At 37.2% G+C, this 16,297-nt stretch overlaps 2 protein-coding genes across 3 annotated transcripts in view; one reads left to right on the top strand and one right to left on the bottom strand.

Moving 5' to 3' along the window:
• The window catches only part of LOC135081643 (uncharacterized), a 221,989-nt gene that overhangs the window by 127,107 nt on the left and 78,585 nt on the right, over nt 1–16,297 (bottom strand). The window lies entirely within an intron of this gene.
• On the top strand, nt 290–3,014 carry LOC135081776 (3-hydroxyacyl-CoA dehydrogenase type-2-like). The gene is made up of 5 exons (XM_063976565.1): nt 290–385; nt 476–640; nt 1,174–1,338; nt 1,865–2,102; nt 2,715–3,014. The coding sequence occupies exons 1-5, from the start codon at nt 377–379 to the stop codon at nt 2,906–2,908; spliced, it is 771 nt and encodes a 256-aa protein (XP_063832635.1). The 5' UTR covers nt 290–376; the 3' UTR covers nt 2,909–3,014.

Genomic DNA, 16,297 nt, shown 5'->3' with positions numbered 1-16,297 from the left:
CATCGTTCAATAATTATTTTAATAAAAGTAGTAGTTATTTTAATACAAGTATACAGACAAGTTCAAAGGTTAAGTTTAAATAAAATCAGGCCTTATTGAATACTAACTATAATTAGCTTATTTACATATATGTTGTCAATAAAATAAATATTATTTCTTTCATTTTAAATAAATGTTCTTAAATGGAAATTTAATTATCATCGAATTATACTTGTTAGCTTTTGGAACACAAGCGTTTTTGTTATGACAGCGGGCTGGCTGTTGTTAATGTCATTAATGTCAATGTCAGACAATTTTCGAGGATTTTCCGGTTTTTTTCAGACTCGCGTTAAAAACAAACTTCCTGAAAAAACTTAATAACTTACATTAATTCAACATGTTAAAAGTGCGTTGACTCTACTGTTAAATAATTGTGTTTTTTTATCTCATGAATATTGGATTATTTGTGTTAATGTGTTCTAACCTCTAACTTCAGGGTATGGTTAGTTTGGTCACCGGTGGTGCATCAGGTCTTGGGAAGGCTACCGTGGAGAGGTTCGCCAAGAATGGCGGGAAGGTTGTAATCCTTGACATCCAGGCTACACGAGCTCAGGAAGTTGCTAAAAGGCTTGGTGACAATGTTTTGGTTTCACCAGGTTCTGTAAGTTATGTTTGTTTATGAAATATGTTTATAGCTTTAACTAATTACGTTGTTGTTAAATTATGACACAATTTTGATATTCTTCAAGTTAAAGATATATCATCATTAAGAAAAGTCAATTGGCAAAACCAGTGTGCTTCAAATTCGCACCATTAAAGCCATTAGACAGAATAATAATAATAAGAAAAGATAATAAGCAGAGTAGGTATTATCAGCCACAGTTCCAGCTATCCATTTCCGGTCAAGTCATCTCGTTCTATCACAAAGAATCACCATTTGATGAGAGTGAGAGAAAAAACAGAAATGGGTAGCTGGAACTGTGGCATAAGTTTTTTATTAGTTAAGGCATTTAGTGCAGCCTGTTTTTTGTAAATGTTTACAATAGAATACAATGTTACTCTAATTGATGTGTATTTATGTTTACAATAGAAAAATACACATCAATTAGAGTAACATTGTATTTAGAATATATTTCAAATTACCTCTTTTGTGCATTAAACTATTATGAAAAAGGAAATATTTCCACATTTCAGGTTGTATCGGAAGAGGATGTAAAGAAGGCTCTAGATCTAGCTAAAAATAAGTTTGGTCGCTTAGATACATTAGTCAACTGTGCGGGGCACGCGGAGACTCATCAGATATACAACTTTAACAGAGGCCAAGAGTGTGGAGTGGATGGTTTTAGGAAATGTGTTGATGTAAGTTGACTTACAAGCTTTTATTTTAAACTTATAATATAAAACACAGTACATAATAAAGGCGGTAATCATTTACAATCAGGTGATCAGTCAGCTCCTGTCACATAAAAAAAAAAAGGTGAACTCAATGCTATTTGGCATTCTCCTCCAGTTAACTTTAGGGTTAAATTAAAAATAAATAAATATCCTTGGACATTTTACACTGCACCTAAATAGACTAATTATAAGTGAAATAGTGATGATTATAAGTTAATATAACTACCCAAAAGTGTGTTAAAAATAAAAGATCTGTATTGCTAATCTTTTTTCAATAATTTCAATTTGTACTTTTAAAGAATCATACTTTTAATAGACATTATTTCTAAAAGACCAGTGGTAGTGACCAGTCTGTTGTGTGGACATCTGTCACTCGTGCTTTCCAGTACAGCTACCATCCGGTCACGTCCTGTGGCTGAAATGATGCTGATGATCATTTCTAAAAGAAGGTCTCTTGTAATAAACTTACCATATTATCTTATTTTTGTAGGTCAACATAATAGGCACATTCAACACAATAAGACTGAGCTCAGGCTTGCTCGGCCAAAATGCGCCCGATGAAAACGGCCAGAGAGGCGTCATCATAAATACAGCGTCCACAATCGCCTACGAAGGCGACATCGGCCAAGCAGCGTATGCTGCAAGCACTGCTGCGGTTATAGGAATGACTCTGCCAGTTGCCAGAGATCTGGCTTCAAAAGGGATCCGGGTTATGACGATAGCTCCAGGTTTGTATTTTTATAATTGTTTTTTTTGTCACCTAGCAATGTGTGAATTGGTATTTAATGGCACCAATAAATTCTTTTTAAATGAGCACAGATTTTGTGTAAATGAAATAGATAAACTATTTTATTGTATTTTAAGGCAACTAAAATCAAATTATACAGCTTATATCAGTTTATTTAGTTTATTTCAGTTTGTGAATTTAAAAAAGCATTAAATTTATCTGTTTGTTAATTAGATGGAATCAGAGCTTTATTCCTTGTATGGGAGCTCACAGACTAGCGACAGTATATCGGCGACTTAAGTCGGCGACGATCGCCAATAGGCGCCGACGACAGATATTGTAATTAGACGACTGTTGCTGACGCATCGTGTATACAGCCGATGGCCGCCTACAGTTGCCGATGCATCGCGAATCGAAGACGGGCAGTCACTAACGTATAGTCAGTGCGTGAGTCGGAGACTGTCGCCGATAGTCGCCTAAAGTCGCTAACCGTCGGCTACCACTATCGCAAGCAGTCGCCGATATACTGTCGCTCGACTGTGAGCTCCCTAACCTTGATATACTATGTTCATTTTTCAAAGTCACATCACTGACTCACCATCCTTCTTTCCAGGTATATTCGACACACCACTAGTCTCGTACTTGCCAGAAAAAATGCTAGAGTTTTTAAAAAGGATGTCACCATTTCCATCAAGACTCGGCAAACCGGAGGAGTTTGCGCACTTAGTCACCAGCATCATTGAGAACCCAATGCTGAACGGTGAAGTGATAAGACTAGATGGGGCAAGACGAGTGTTCCCACTTTAGTTTAGTGTAGTTTAGGTTATTGTTAAGACTGTTATTTGTACAAATGTAGACTGTGAGAGTTATAGGCGAACAAAATGGATTATGTTAATAAATAGTTGAGATCTAATTGGTTTTAAGTTGTTATTTTATTCATTACTGAAACGCCACTCGCGTATAAGCTAGTAAATATGAATACTTAATACGTTCTTGTGCTATAATCTTTGTAATTTTTCAAGTAAACTAGTAGGTATGCGCGCCGCGATAAGGTTTGATCGCGCCATTTTCTCGATTTGTCGTCTAAAATTATCGATAAGATTTTATCATGGCACCGCGCATCCTAGACCGGTAGCCTAGCTATCAGCAGGCCACAGTATGTACTATGTATGTATGTAGTACTATGCGGGATCTTATAAAAAATGTCTTCCTCAGATCATGCTCATGCTCTTTATCTTTACAATTAAAATTTGTCCCAACCGGAATTCGATCCCGCAGTCAAAAGCGACTATCATCATGTTCTCACCTATTTATTCAAGATAAAGAGGAACTACATGCATATTCCATAGCCAACAATGATACAATCTAGCACCCAATTGCAACACATAACCTTTGCTTGCAGTGCCAGGGAAACGCATAAAACACGGTATCAGCAGTTTATTGCTGTTCTGATATGATATTGCTCTTCTGTATTCAGTAACTCATGGTGACAGCTCGATTGATGTTATCCTCCTACACATAGGGCCTACAGTACCCTATAGGACATAGGTCATGGTGTTTTAGCTGTAAAACTCGTTTTAATTCAATCTTTAAAACCGCTTCGACTGAATTTGAGCGTAAAAACCAACCGAATTGAGAACCTCCTCCTTTTGTTGAAGTCGGTTAAAAAGAAAAGTGACAAAACTAGAAAAAAAAATGCCTCTAAAAGTACCACCAGTACCTACCACCAACAATAAGGTCGTGCGTGGATTCAATTCCTAAATGGGCTAATAATTCGAATTTAAAGTAGACCATAGGTTGTTAGAAATTAAATTCAAATTAAATAACTGCTCATCCCAACTAATATTATAAATGCGAAAGTAACTCTGTCTGTCTGTCTGTCTGTCTGTCTGTTACGCTTTCCCGCTTAAACCTCGCAACCGATTTTGATGAAATTTGGCATAGAGATAGTTTGAGTCCCGGGAAAGAACATAGGATAGTTTTTATCCCGGTTTTTGAAACAGGGACGCGCGCGATAAAGTTTTTCTGTGACAGACAAAATTCCACGCGGGCGAAGCCGCGGGCGGAAAGCTAGTAATAATAAGTAAATTCCTAAGGCCAATAAAATAAACCCATCAAATTAGGCACTTATCTCTCCCAATCTGTGCATCAATCCACAGGTGTTCATTCTAAACAAGGCGTGTTCTGATGAAGTTACGGCGCCCAGCTTCGTCCGTCGCGACACGCAAACCAAATATCTCAATACATGAATAACTAGGCAGAAGGCGTCCCGCGGCGCCGCGCCCGCGCGGCTGACAAGGCATGAAGTAATGCCCCATGACAAACTGGCTCCCGCGCCCAAAGATTGAAATAAACGTGTAAGCGCAAATTTATTACTTCATTTCAGTTGCTGAAGGTATTGTTTGTTTATCGGATAAAGTACTGGTCCTTCGAGCCGGATGGACAGTTGTACTGGTCAAAACGCTTACTCGTAAATCATTGAGATAAATTGTTTTTGTTCGATATGTGCTTGGGTATTATACAAAGTATGTGGTTTCCACCTCAAAGGTTTATTCGTAAGAATATGCAAATTGTAGATTCTCAAGCAACTATAAAATATGTTAGACTGCACAATAAGTCAAATTAATACATGACTCCGGGCAGTGGCGGATTTACCAATAGGCCAAGTAGGCCAGTGCCTAGGGCGGCAGATTTAGAGGGGCGGCAAATTTAGCAAATTTTTTTTTTACAGGAAAAAATAATAATTATACCTATACCTACACTAGCCATATATAAATAAACGATTAATAAACGCACTGTAATGTGATCTTGACTTTTAAAATATTCAAATAGCGTATCAATAAAAATAAAATAAAAAACTCTTAAGTAACACAGGATCTTCGGAGCCTAGCACGAGCACCATCTCTCCACAACTTCGTGTATATTGTTTTACAGCCCAGAAGAAAATTCACTTTTGAAAATTCAAGGAAACGAAAACTGTACATTTTTGTAGAACTTAAGCTATTGCAATTTAAAGGAAATTTTGTGCAATTTATTTTAAAATTTACTATCTTTTATAAATTTTATCGTACATGTGATTCCCTTGACGTTTACAACATTCGGTCAACATACATCAACATTTTGGAAAACTTTCGTAAGCTCTGATGCACACGACGCCGTTACCGCGCCGCCGCCACGCCGTCGCCGCGCCTTTGCACTGTCTATACGCGCCGCGTGAAATTATGCTTTGTTGGCGCGGAGGCGGCGCGGAGGCGGTTTTACTCGGTGCGTATGAACAGTGTAGCGGCGCGGCGACGGCGCGGCGGCGGCGCGGTGGCAGCGTCGTGTGCAGGAGCCCTTAGAGTTACCTCAAAATGGATTCAGGATGGATGAATGCTGCAGAGTTTTTGGATTATTAGAGTATACTCTGCTCATAAGGTAACCTCACAAAAAGAAATCTCCTGGAATGAGATTAGCGCTTCTTAGAGGCAGTGAGATTTCACCACTGCTTAATTGGTTTGTTGCATTGAAAGGATGATTAATTTTTGAGAGCGCTATACTGGTAGGCTGAAAAGCTTTTTGATTTCAAAGCTGCAAGATTTGCAAGGTTATGACCGGAGCACTTGGTTTCTCAAGATGGGGCTACGTGTCACACTTCAACTGAGAACATTTAGATGGTAAGAGACATGTTCCCACAAAAAAATAATTTCAGGCAGGGGTGACATCTCCTGGTCACCAGGAAGCCCTGATCTCACTCCAGAAAATTATTTTTTGTGGTGTTACATTAAGAATAGAGTATACTTTTATAATCCAACAACCATGCAGCAACTGAAGCTGAACATTCGGCAAAAAATTGAAAATAGGTTTCAAAGTAATTCTGACGAACGCATTCCAAGACTTTGATGTAACTATGTTGATCGAATGTTGTAAGCGTCAAGGAAATCTCCTGGGCGATGTAATTTAATAAAGGTAAATTTAAAAATAAATTGCATTAAATTTGCTTTAAATTGCAATAGTTAAAGTTCTATAAAAATGTAGGTAGGTACAGTTTACGTTTCCTTTAATTTTCAAAAGTTAATTTTCTTCTGGGCCACCCTGTATTACCAAGCCTTGGTCTTTCTGTTTACCTTTAAGTAGTTCTTAGCTAATTATACTGGATATATCACTTCGCATGGCTCTGTGCACATTCAGGTGAGAAGCTTTTCTTGCTTAAAACGGGTTAAAAACTATCTACGATCTACTTTAAGTCAAAAAAGCGTATAGGCCAGTAGAATTAAACACAAAAATGAATTAAATCGGAAATAATTCCTAGTAAAGATTTTAGTGCTTTAATGGCTTCATTAGTTGCCCATAAAGACTCTCCTAGGTTTTCGACTTCGACGGAGTTGTGCTTAAGTGGACGCCCCCGAAAGGGGCGCTTTTTCGGTTTTCCAGTTATACCGCGTAAAGGACTTACCCTATCGAAAAGTGGTCTTCCTGACAGTTGAAGGGCATTTAATCCTGCATTAAATAAGACCAAATTGATATGTTTTGAACAAACCGTTCTCGTCCAAATGTTCGGCAAAGTAGAAAATATGTGTATAATTAATGACCCTCTCCACGTCCAATGGCTCGTTACCCGCAGGCTTCCAAGTCTTGAAAAGGAGCGCCTCAACCAGTGTAACTCTATCAAGGCTTACGAGCTGGATGCGCCTATCCTTGTTCGTCCCAGCCGTTCCTTAGCTGCGGTTGCTGCACCTCTTCCTGGCACTCACCTGAACGACTCTGTTACCTACTGTGGCTGCCCCTCTTCCAAAAAAATAAATAAATAATGAAGCCATTAAAGCAATAAAATCTTTTGTAGGAATTATTTCCGATTTAAAATCTAATTCTTCTGGCCTATTAATGCTTTATCTCTTTTGTGCATAGAGTCAGAACTTATGAAAAAGATTTCATACGTCGATATTAATGATTTTGCAAATTTAAAATCTCGCAAGAAAATAATGTAAAACTTATTTGATCTCATTGTCTGTCACCATTAACTGAATTGTTAACATGTTATATTTTAATAGAAATTGTTTGTATTGTTTTTAAACTGTTAAGTCCAATAAAAAATATTTACCAAAAACAATGTTTACTGACCACACATTATTTTGTCTGTGTTCTTCACATTATTTTGTCAGTGTAGGTATTTTTATGTCATGCCTTTGCCCACCTTAGGATTAGTACATACTGCTGTTTTTAGGTCAACATTAAACTCTTCATTACATAGCGGGTTGCAATAATAATCTAGTAACTGACAGAAATATCATTAAGTTCACAATCATACTAATAACGGGAATAAACTAACGTATTGAATTTCAAAAGTCAGTAGGTAGGGGCGGCAAAAATTGAATGGCCTACTAGCGGCAAATTTGTAAATCCGCCACTGACTCCGGGTAGAAAAATTACAAAAGAAAAAGAAAAATAGAAATAGAAAAATTACGCTAAAGTCCCATACTTTACCGTAATTTATGGGTGTGACTGTGTATTGGAAATTTATTTTCCTAGGTAGTTTTCGCTCCACTCACTCTTAATACACACCGGAAAAACGATATGACATTTTGACGTCGACTCAACATAAGAGCTAGCGGAAGCATAATAAGAAGTAAGTTGGACGAGTACTTAGGTGGTAACTTTATTATTACATGGTCATTCAGTAAATTCCGCAGATTTGTTTAAATACCACAGTCGAAAAAACATCCAAACAACATCAGAATTCTGTACCTAAGACATAGCCAGCAACTTCACGAATTCATTGCTCTTTCGACATTGTATTCACAGCTTGCGTGAAATTGTCAGCTTGATAACTTTCACAGGTTAGGCGCAAAGAAATTGGCTTTGTGACAACTCTCCTCGGTCTCCCCTATGTGCTTAAAACTTTACAAAACAACTAGTTAATGCAGGAATTTCTAAAAATGACTCTGGAAAATACCTTTCTATTGATTTCCGCGAGAAGTAGGTTCAGATTCAGCAGTTGAAAAACCGATCAACAAAGAAAATATTTTACGAAAAGAACCCGCTCCCGCTTTCGCGTACGCTTGTGATCCGCCGTTGTGTAACTAAACGGAGCCGCGTTTCTCTCAATGGCCTGTAATTTATATCGGGTGCCAATTAGCTAAGGCACCCACACCTATTATAAGCAAATACTATGTTTAATTATCTAGTGAAAACTTTTCATATTTTCAATAATATTCATAAGCAAGCATGTAATCTTCATGTGCACTTTGGTTTAATGTGAAATCTTATTGGAAGATTTCTCCGCGATTATTGGAGAAATATTCTCAATTTACCTACTTAGTTAATTTAATCAATTAGGTGGTGATTATAAAATATAGGTGATTATAAAATATTTAGTACTTTTTTTACTTGTCGGCAGTGTCGGTCATAATAAGTAAGACTATAGCCATGATATTATTTACGGATTTACCTAACATAATATAGGTCTTTCTTTTTCGAATAAGGGTGGATTCAGTTTGCAAATATCCTAAGTAGGTATTATACCTAGGTTTCGTAAGAACTCTAACCCAGAATATATCCAATTCGAGAAAATCTCACTCTTTTACCACTGCACTATGGTGGATTGGTGGCCCATCAAATGCATACCCTTGTAGATCCTACTTATGAGTAGGACTACCTATAAAATGTTTGATTGTATCAGAAACAAGCAGTTATTTGCGGCCTTTGCGGGTAAAATTCAATGCAGTAATCAGTAATCTAATAATTACTTGATTAACACTTTTATCGGATATTTTGTGATTATAATACGGGTGCTTTCATATGATAAGAGAACTAAGAAAAAGTTGTTTAATTACATTCATGCTTTCTCGTTAGTTATGTAGTAGGTATATCCAAGCACCTACGGGTTGGATAGTCAATAAACAAAGAAAGTAATTTATTACATACTTAAATAATATTTAAAATAATCATTGTACTTACTTTTGTAATTGTGGCGGTCTATAACCCAAAAGACATGTCAAAGCTCGCCCTCGAAAAGCCGCTCACTTAATTAATTTACCATCATGCTGTCAAATAATCTCAAAAAACTAACATCTCCCTCAAAACTACAAGAAAAATGTTGTGAATGCCCAACTTAGACAGAAATATCGTTGAATTTCCTTAAAATTATTAACGTGCTCTTTCGGGGACAAGCTTTTGTTAAATAATTGAAATAACTCCGTGAACAACACATCCTAATTAGATACATGGTAAGTTTGATGTTAACTGACCCCTCACTAGAATAGGGTTGTCAAATTAACATTTTTAACATGTAAAACTTGTAACGCAGGCGGAATCTAATTAGTTACCTGCTTGTTTCCGTTGTAGATACCTTTTAATAGTTTAACTTTCTACGCAGACAACTTTTGTTATACAGACAAGGACCTATTTATTGGCTTAAAATTAACGAATGATAAGAGTTTCAAGCATGGCTCTTCATTTGAGATCTACCAACTTTTTTAGGAATAGAATATTTATTTATCCTCGGAAATGACATCGAACACTACCGTAAACAGCAATGTTAACGGCATTATTGTGTTCCGGCAGTTAGAGGTAAGATAGCCAGTTCCTCCGTGGTTGAGGATTCCGAGTGAAGCTCGCTTCCACCTCGATCGTCACTTACCATCACGGATGGCATCACCTGATGATCCATCAGGTGAGATACAGCTTCCTCGTTGTGGATAAAAAAAAACCACTTCAGCTCTACCACGACTTTCCTCTATGACGACCACTCTGAAAATAGTGTCCGACTAAGAAGAAGACGGGATATTAAGGATATTAAACTTGTTTTATGGTAGAAAAAAAAATTTCTACTAAAATACTCTACCGGCGGCCTTTTAAGTTGTTACCTACATTTATCCAGACAAAATTCCAAAGTCTCCACGAACCGCCAACCCTTCCCAAGCCCAGCGTTTTACGTAGAACTTTTTAATTATGTTACGTCTAATTATCGTCAGTTTAGTTAATAATTGTCGTAAAGGATTGACAATTAGCGATGTGTGTGGCGACAGGACAGCGGTCCGTTTACGTTGTGGGAGAACCATTGCGTTGTTGATACTTGTAGTTTATTTTTTGAAGTATGAAAAATCGCCGACTTAAATATTGCGGTTTTAATATTTTACACCCCGTGTGATCTAGGTAGTCTTTGTAATTATGTCATATCTCAATACATCTGACTAACACATTTGGTAGGAAAATAAATAGTAATATTATTATACAGGGTGGCCAGGGAGTTGACGTTCAAAGCTAAAATTTAGATTCCTTACATCAAGGTCTAAATCACCCTTATGTATGTTCTACGATTTTGCTTAGTTTGGGAGATAGAGTTAAGTAGTTTTGTGTTTTCAACCGACTTCAAAAAAGGAGGAGGTTCTCAATTCGACCCGTATGTTTTTTTTTCTATGTTTGTTACGCGATAACTCCGCCAATTATGAACCGATTTGAACAAATCTTTTTTCGGCGTATAGGTAATACCTCAAGGGTGGTCCCATTTAAATTTAATAATAGAAAAAACAACCCCCAAGGGTGGAAAATTGGGGATGAACTTTTTTATTCGCAATATCTCCGCCGATTATAAACCAATTTGAACGATTATTTTTTTGTTGAATAGGTATTATCAAAAGGGTGGTTTCATGCGAATTTGAAGAAAATATTTCACCCCCAAGGGTGGAAAATTGGGGATGAACTTTTTTATACGCAATATTTTTAATTTTTAGTTTTTTTTGTGTTCACGCATTTGAAGTCGGTTTTATTTTTTAAAAAAGTTAATTATATTTCCTTAACTTTCACCTATGGTTGGTTTTTAATTTTTTTTCTCACTCTGGCGAGCACTTGTAGTTTGTTGTTTTTACTTATTTAGTTACGCTAGATAAGCTTCCAGTGAAGATCAACTCAGAGTAAAAATCTGAAAAGCCGAAAGCGTGGTGAGAAACGAGGCCGTGAAGCTCAAGAAAGCCGTCGTTTTTGCAAGTCAGTCAATATTGTCGGTAGATTTCCCAAAAGTTGCATAGTTCATATATCAAGACCTCTAGAATACTAAAGTCTGATCCGGACGTAGGAACTACTTGCGTTTAAGTATTGAGGTTACAGTAAAAGAGGTTCTACGAAACCATTAGTAAATCACTACAACTAGTCGCCGCTTGCTCGACAAGTAACTTTAAACCTACTTGTTACTATCGGTCTTATAAAAGAACACGATAGGGACAGCTGCTTAGATTAAGGTCAATAAATTGTATAGAAAGTCGATTTTTCCTCGCAGGATTGATGCAGAGAGATCCGTAAAACGAAGGTTGCAGACAAGACCGTTTAAAAACCTATCGTTAAAGTTTTGGTGCCTTGCTTTGCTTTTTTTGTTGCTTGGGTAAGTATGGCAAGGCAAGTACCTACCCTTTACATAATGTGTAGTAACGAAACACCTTTGTAACCTTTAATGATTAAAGGATTAAAGTTTAATCCAAATAGACTCAGCTAGATATTATCGACTCTTTGGTTTTATCTTGAGAGTTATAAAACGGACGCTCTTCTAACTCTACAATCTCATGTTTCGATGAATTATACTCTGGAATTCGGTGACTTCAGACTGAATTGAGTCTCAGCAACAATAACTTCATCGTTCGTTCGTTCGTTTCAATCAAGTGACGTCCACTGCTGGCAAAGGCCTCCCCCAAGGTTTTCCATGATGAATGATGATGACGAGGTCCTGCGCTGCCCGCATCTAGGTTCTTCCCGCGACCTTTACCAGATCGTCGTTCCACCTAGTGGGAGGCCTGCCCACGCTACGTCTTCCAGCCCGTGGTCGCCACTCGAGAACTCTTCTGCCCCAACGGCCATCGTCTCTTCATCGCTGCACACAAAATTTTTCCAAGTCTTGTACAGTAGTTAATTTACACAGGACTAGATACTCTCTTATGTTCTACAAGTGAAATTGAGCGTGATAAGAAATAAATAACGACACAGCAATGTAAATCATTGAACAATTCCGAGTCGTTCGTTCCAAGCGACTGTGTCACATCGTGTATGATTGATGGGGCAGTAACTTGAACGTGACATGCTATCATACATAGAAATATAGACCTTATTGGCTCAGTTTAAAGGTCATGTTGGTATTTTAAGTAACGCGGTATCGTGCAAGGCAACGTTTTTTAAAGTTTTCTGTTTCGTTTTGTCAAACGATTTGGTTCGAGATAAAATTCCACTTTAAGGTGCGCGCAGACTAAAGACTTTGTGTGTACAGCGTGCCCACACAATGTTTTGAGGTATGGGTGAACGATCGACTAGACTGCTGTATAACCACAGAATAAGTAATAGTACAGGTACAGAAGGATTACTCCGCAAGACGATTTAAATAAATGCGAGTCTTGCTACGACGCGATACAGTGGAATTCAGCTCGCACAGCACTACGTACCTACAATTTTATTCACCTACAAGTTTTGTCTCTTTCTATCGCGTGCCTCTGCACTCTTCTTACGCTATTAGGGTTGCTGTCTAGTGAAAAAATAATTAATCTACTTATTTGTAATGACCTACGTATGTAGGTAAGTAGGTGCATTCATTATGGTAAACCTTGGGAGAGGCCTTTGTCCAGCAGTGGACGTCATTTGGCTGAAACGAACGAACGCATTCTGAGCAGTAGTCATAGTAGGTTAGGTTCCTATACTATCCTAAGAATTATTGATTAGGTACCTACATGGCCAACATACCTTTCAGCATCTTTGGGAAGCGAAAAAAAAAGATAAATCCGGTAGATTACTTTTCGATTTTAAACACCCGAACGCCGCACAATTTTTCTTTCTCTTTATGTCCATTTTTAAATAATACTTCGATCATATAATTATAATCATACTACAACGCACGCCAGCGTCCTGACGAGCGCGCGCGTGACACTCGACTGATATAATACCCGCTGGCGGGGCGCTTCGCTGTAGGTAATTATCGGATGTACCGCGCGGAGTGAGCCAGGCCTGGTATAACCTATTTTGTATGAATCTATCTAACGAAAAGCGTCGTACCTGAGAAAGAAAATGGTGAGTGAGGGGTAGAAAAAGAAATAACATCGAATTTAATGATATTAAATTTACTACATACTTACCAAAGTGGAGTAAGTACAGTGTAGATTCAGTGACTTTTAGTGTGCACGTGGCCTTAGACATCGGAATAATATGTTATAGTTTATTACTGATGTCATGTAACTTATAAGACACACTACCGGGTGTCCCCTACTGCGTTTTTATAATATGGGTACTTACTTTCACATTGTTTTCTATAAACTTTGTTTAGTACTGGGTAACACTATGTTTTATACAAAAGTATGAGGATATTGTTTATTTATTTATATTTTATAAAATAAAACATTCAAACAAGTAATAGGATACTGAATATTACGTTACGATTTACGGCCTTTAAACAACTGTTTTGTAATAAAACATTCATACTGTCAAAAATTCTATTTTATGCCAGCATACTAACTATTATTCTACATGGGTATAACTAATTATAGCTTAAATTAGCTAATGGAGACCGAAGCGAGTGTAACAGAGGAGAGTTGAGACATTGACGATTTTCAACCGACTTCAAAAAAGGAGGAGGTTCTCAATACGACCCGTATGTTTTTTTTCTATGTTTGTTACGCGATAACTCCGCCAATTATGAACCGATTTGAACAAATCTTTTTTCGGCGTATAAGTAATACCTCAAGGATGGTCCCATTTAAATTTAATAATAGAAAAAACAACCCCCAAGGGTGGAAAATTGGGGATGAACTTTTTTATACGCAATATCTCCGCCGATTATAAATCAATTTGAACGATTATTTTTTTGTTGAATAGGTATTATCAAAAGGGTGGTTTCATGCGAATTTGAAGAAAATATTTCACCCCCAAGGGTGGAAAATTGGGGATGAACTTTTTTATACGCAATATTTTTAATTTTTAGTTTTTTTTTGTGTTCACGCATTTGAAGTCGGTTTTATTTAAAAAAAAGTGAATTATTGGAACTTATTTACTGTCAGCGAGCTCGCAACAGCACGTATTTGTTAGCTCGAGACTTCAACTAAAAAGCGCTCACTGTTACGAGCTTGCTAGTAATGCTAGTAGTTAATAAGTTCCAAAAAATCGTCAATGTCTCAACTTTCCTGTGTTTACAACTCTCCTCGGTCTCCCCTATGTCATGCTCAGACCCATTCCTATATTTGGAAGTCTAAAAAAGTAGAAAAATACTCATTCTCATAATTCTGTTTTAAGTACCATAAATATTACGTTCATGTCAATACTCGTTCAATAAATAGCAACACCGATCACCGTCTGGCCAGTTTTTTAGACCTAACACCACTAATTTATCGACTTTAAAACTAGTACCGAAGTCGGATTATATTTTCTCCGCTGGACAAGCTATTTAGCCAAACACGGTGTAGTGAAAGTGATCTGGAGGAAGCAAGATATATTGCAGTGGAAATGTATGCAGTAGTTTAGTTACAGAAATTATGGTGCGAATACGATGCGAAAATACTGTGAATAGTTTGTCTGTAGTTGAAACTGGTAGAAAAAAATCTACATCGTTTTCTTCGGGTTTGGGTCTATCTCATCTCACTTTTTCAGCACCATTCCACGGTAATAATATCATACAGTATTGTAACTTCATATAAACCGACGAATCGCGAGTTTTCCTTCGAATTTCAAATCACGGGACGTGGTCGGGATCCAAAATTTAGGGGTGTCGCGAATGTGCCAAACGGACGTCGATGGCCTAGTGTTGAAAATGACTAGTAGGAATTTGACTGACCGTCTTAAACGATCAAATTTGTCAAAAACTAGTCATTAACTGTCAGAAATGGTCATTTTCAGTCAGTTTGATTTGATTCGCCAGCCTGAAATTAAAGTAACAGGTCATTAAGTACTCATTATGATTAGTAGGTTCAAAATTATTATTAGTATATTTTTTAAAATTAAATCTACTAATCACAAAACAACACACATTTTATCCTATTCCATTCACAAAGTATTTTGTTTGTCTAAATAAAAAAAAATTACAATCACAAAACTAGATAGAAATTCTAAGTAGACAGATTTAATTTGAATGGGTACTATAGGTGAGCAGCCCTATCGCATGTTGTCATACCGTGACGTACCGCGGGGCTGTTGACATTTATTTCAAAAATATGGCCGAGTTGGAATACTGTATAGATAGTATTACCGTGACCATTCTTCAGTCAGGATCTGCAGATAAATGAAGTATGCCGTGAAGTTGAAAGTAGTTGTAAATTATTTTTATTATTAAAGTAAAAAAACAGACATCGGAGCTCATGAGAGACGTTTGGTACTCATGAAGTAGCGGGATGATGAAGATTTGATGTCAAACTCTACTCAAATCGACAGTGTTTTAGGCACAAGTTATAGAAATTGATCAAGTGTAACAACAACATCGAATTATTAAAGCATTTTGGTCTGACTGCGTCATTATCGAATAAGAATTTAAATATTTTTGGAGTTACTGCATCTGCATTATTTGTGGTCATTGGTAAAGTCGTTACCGGCTAATGGGAGGTGGTGCTTGACGTATTATTTTGCAATTAATTATAATGTTTTCATATCTAGCAGACAGTATTGTAGACGTTGGGAAAGGAAACTCTCGTGGTCGGCACAACTAATTGACAACTAAATAGGATAGTTAATTGGGACATTTCAGTACGCAGATTTAGACGCCGGCTATTAAATGAAAGTAAGGAACATAATAAGGGGTTTTGATCACAGAGAAAACTAGGATAGATTAGTTAGGAAGCGTTTGAATTCAATCTGAAATAATATATTGGGTTGAATTAGTTATGGATCAAGATCAGTCATCAGTCATCACCCATTTATGTACACATATTTAATTTTACGTTATCATCATTTAAATAGGTATAGATTTCTGGCAGTGTATACTCAGTTCACTTAGAGTTTTATGTGTAAACTTTGGAGAACCTAAGGAAATAATGCTTTTTAAGCACTGTGTAATATTTTAAGCCATAGGACGTCCACTGCTGAACATAGGCCTCCCCCAATGATTTCCACAATGGCCGGTTGGTGGCGGCCTACATCCAGCGCCTTCCCGCTACCTTTATGAGGTCGTCGGTTCACCTTGTGCGTCCTACGCTGCGCTTTCCGGTACGTGGTCTCCACTCCAGATTTAGCCTATTTTTTGGAATTATGTTTATATTGAAAGCTTAA

The sequence above is a fragment of the Ostrinia nubilalis genome, chromosome 20, assembly GCF_963855985.1.
Source record: "Ostrinia nubilalis chromosome 20, ilOstNubi1.1, whole genome shotgun sequence".
Taxonomy (NCBI): Eukaryota; Metazoa; Arthropoda; class Insecta; order Lepidoptera; family Crambidae; genus Ostrinia; species Ostrinia nubilalis.
Note: the sequence above shows the minus strand (reverse complement) of the source record. Positions and strands in the feature narration are given on the sequence as shown.

Excerpts from the sequence above, each read along its gene's own strand:
- LOC135081776 (XM_063976565.1), top strand. Across the intron at positions 1,339-1,864 it reads GTTTTAGGAAATGTGTTGAT|GTCAACATAATAGGCACATT; the intron begins GTAAGTTGACTT and ends TTATTTTTGTAG. Across the intron at positions 2,103-2,714 it reads GGTTATGACGATAGCTCCAG|GTATATTCGACACACCACTA; the intron begins GTTTGTATTTTT and ends CCTTCTTTCCAG.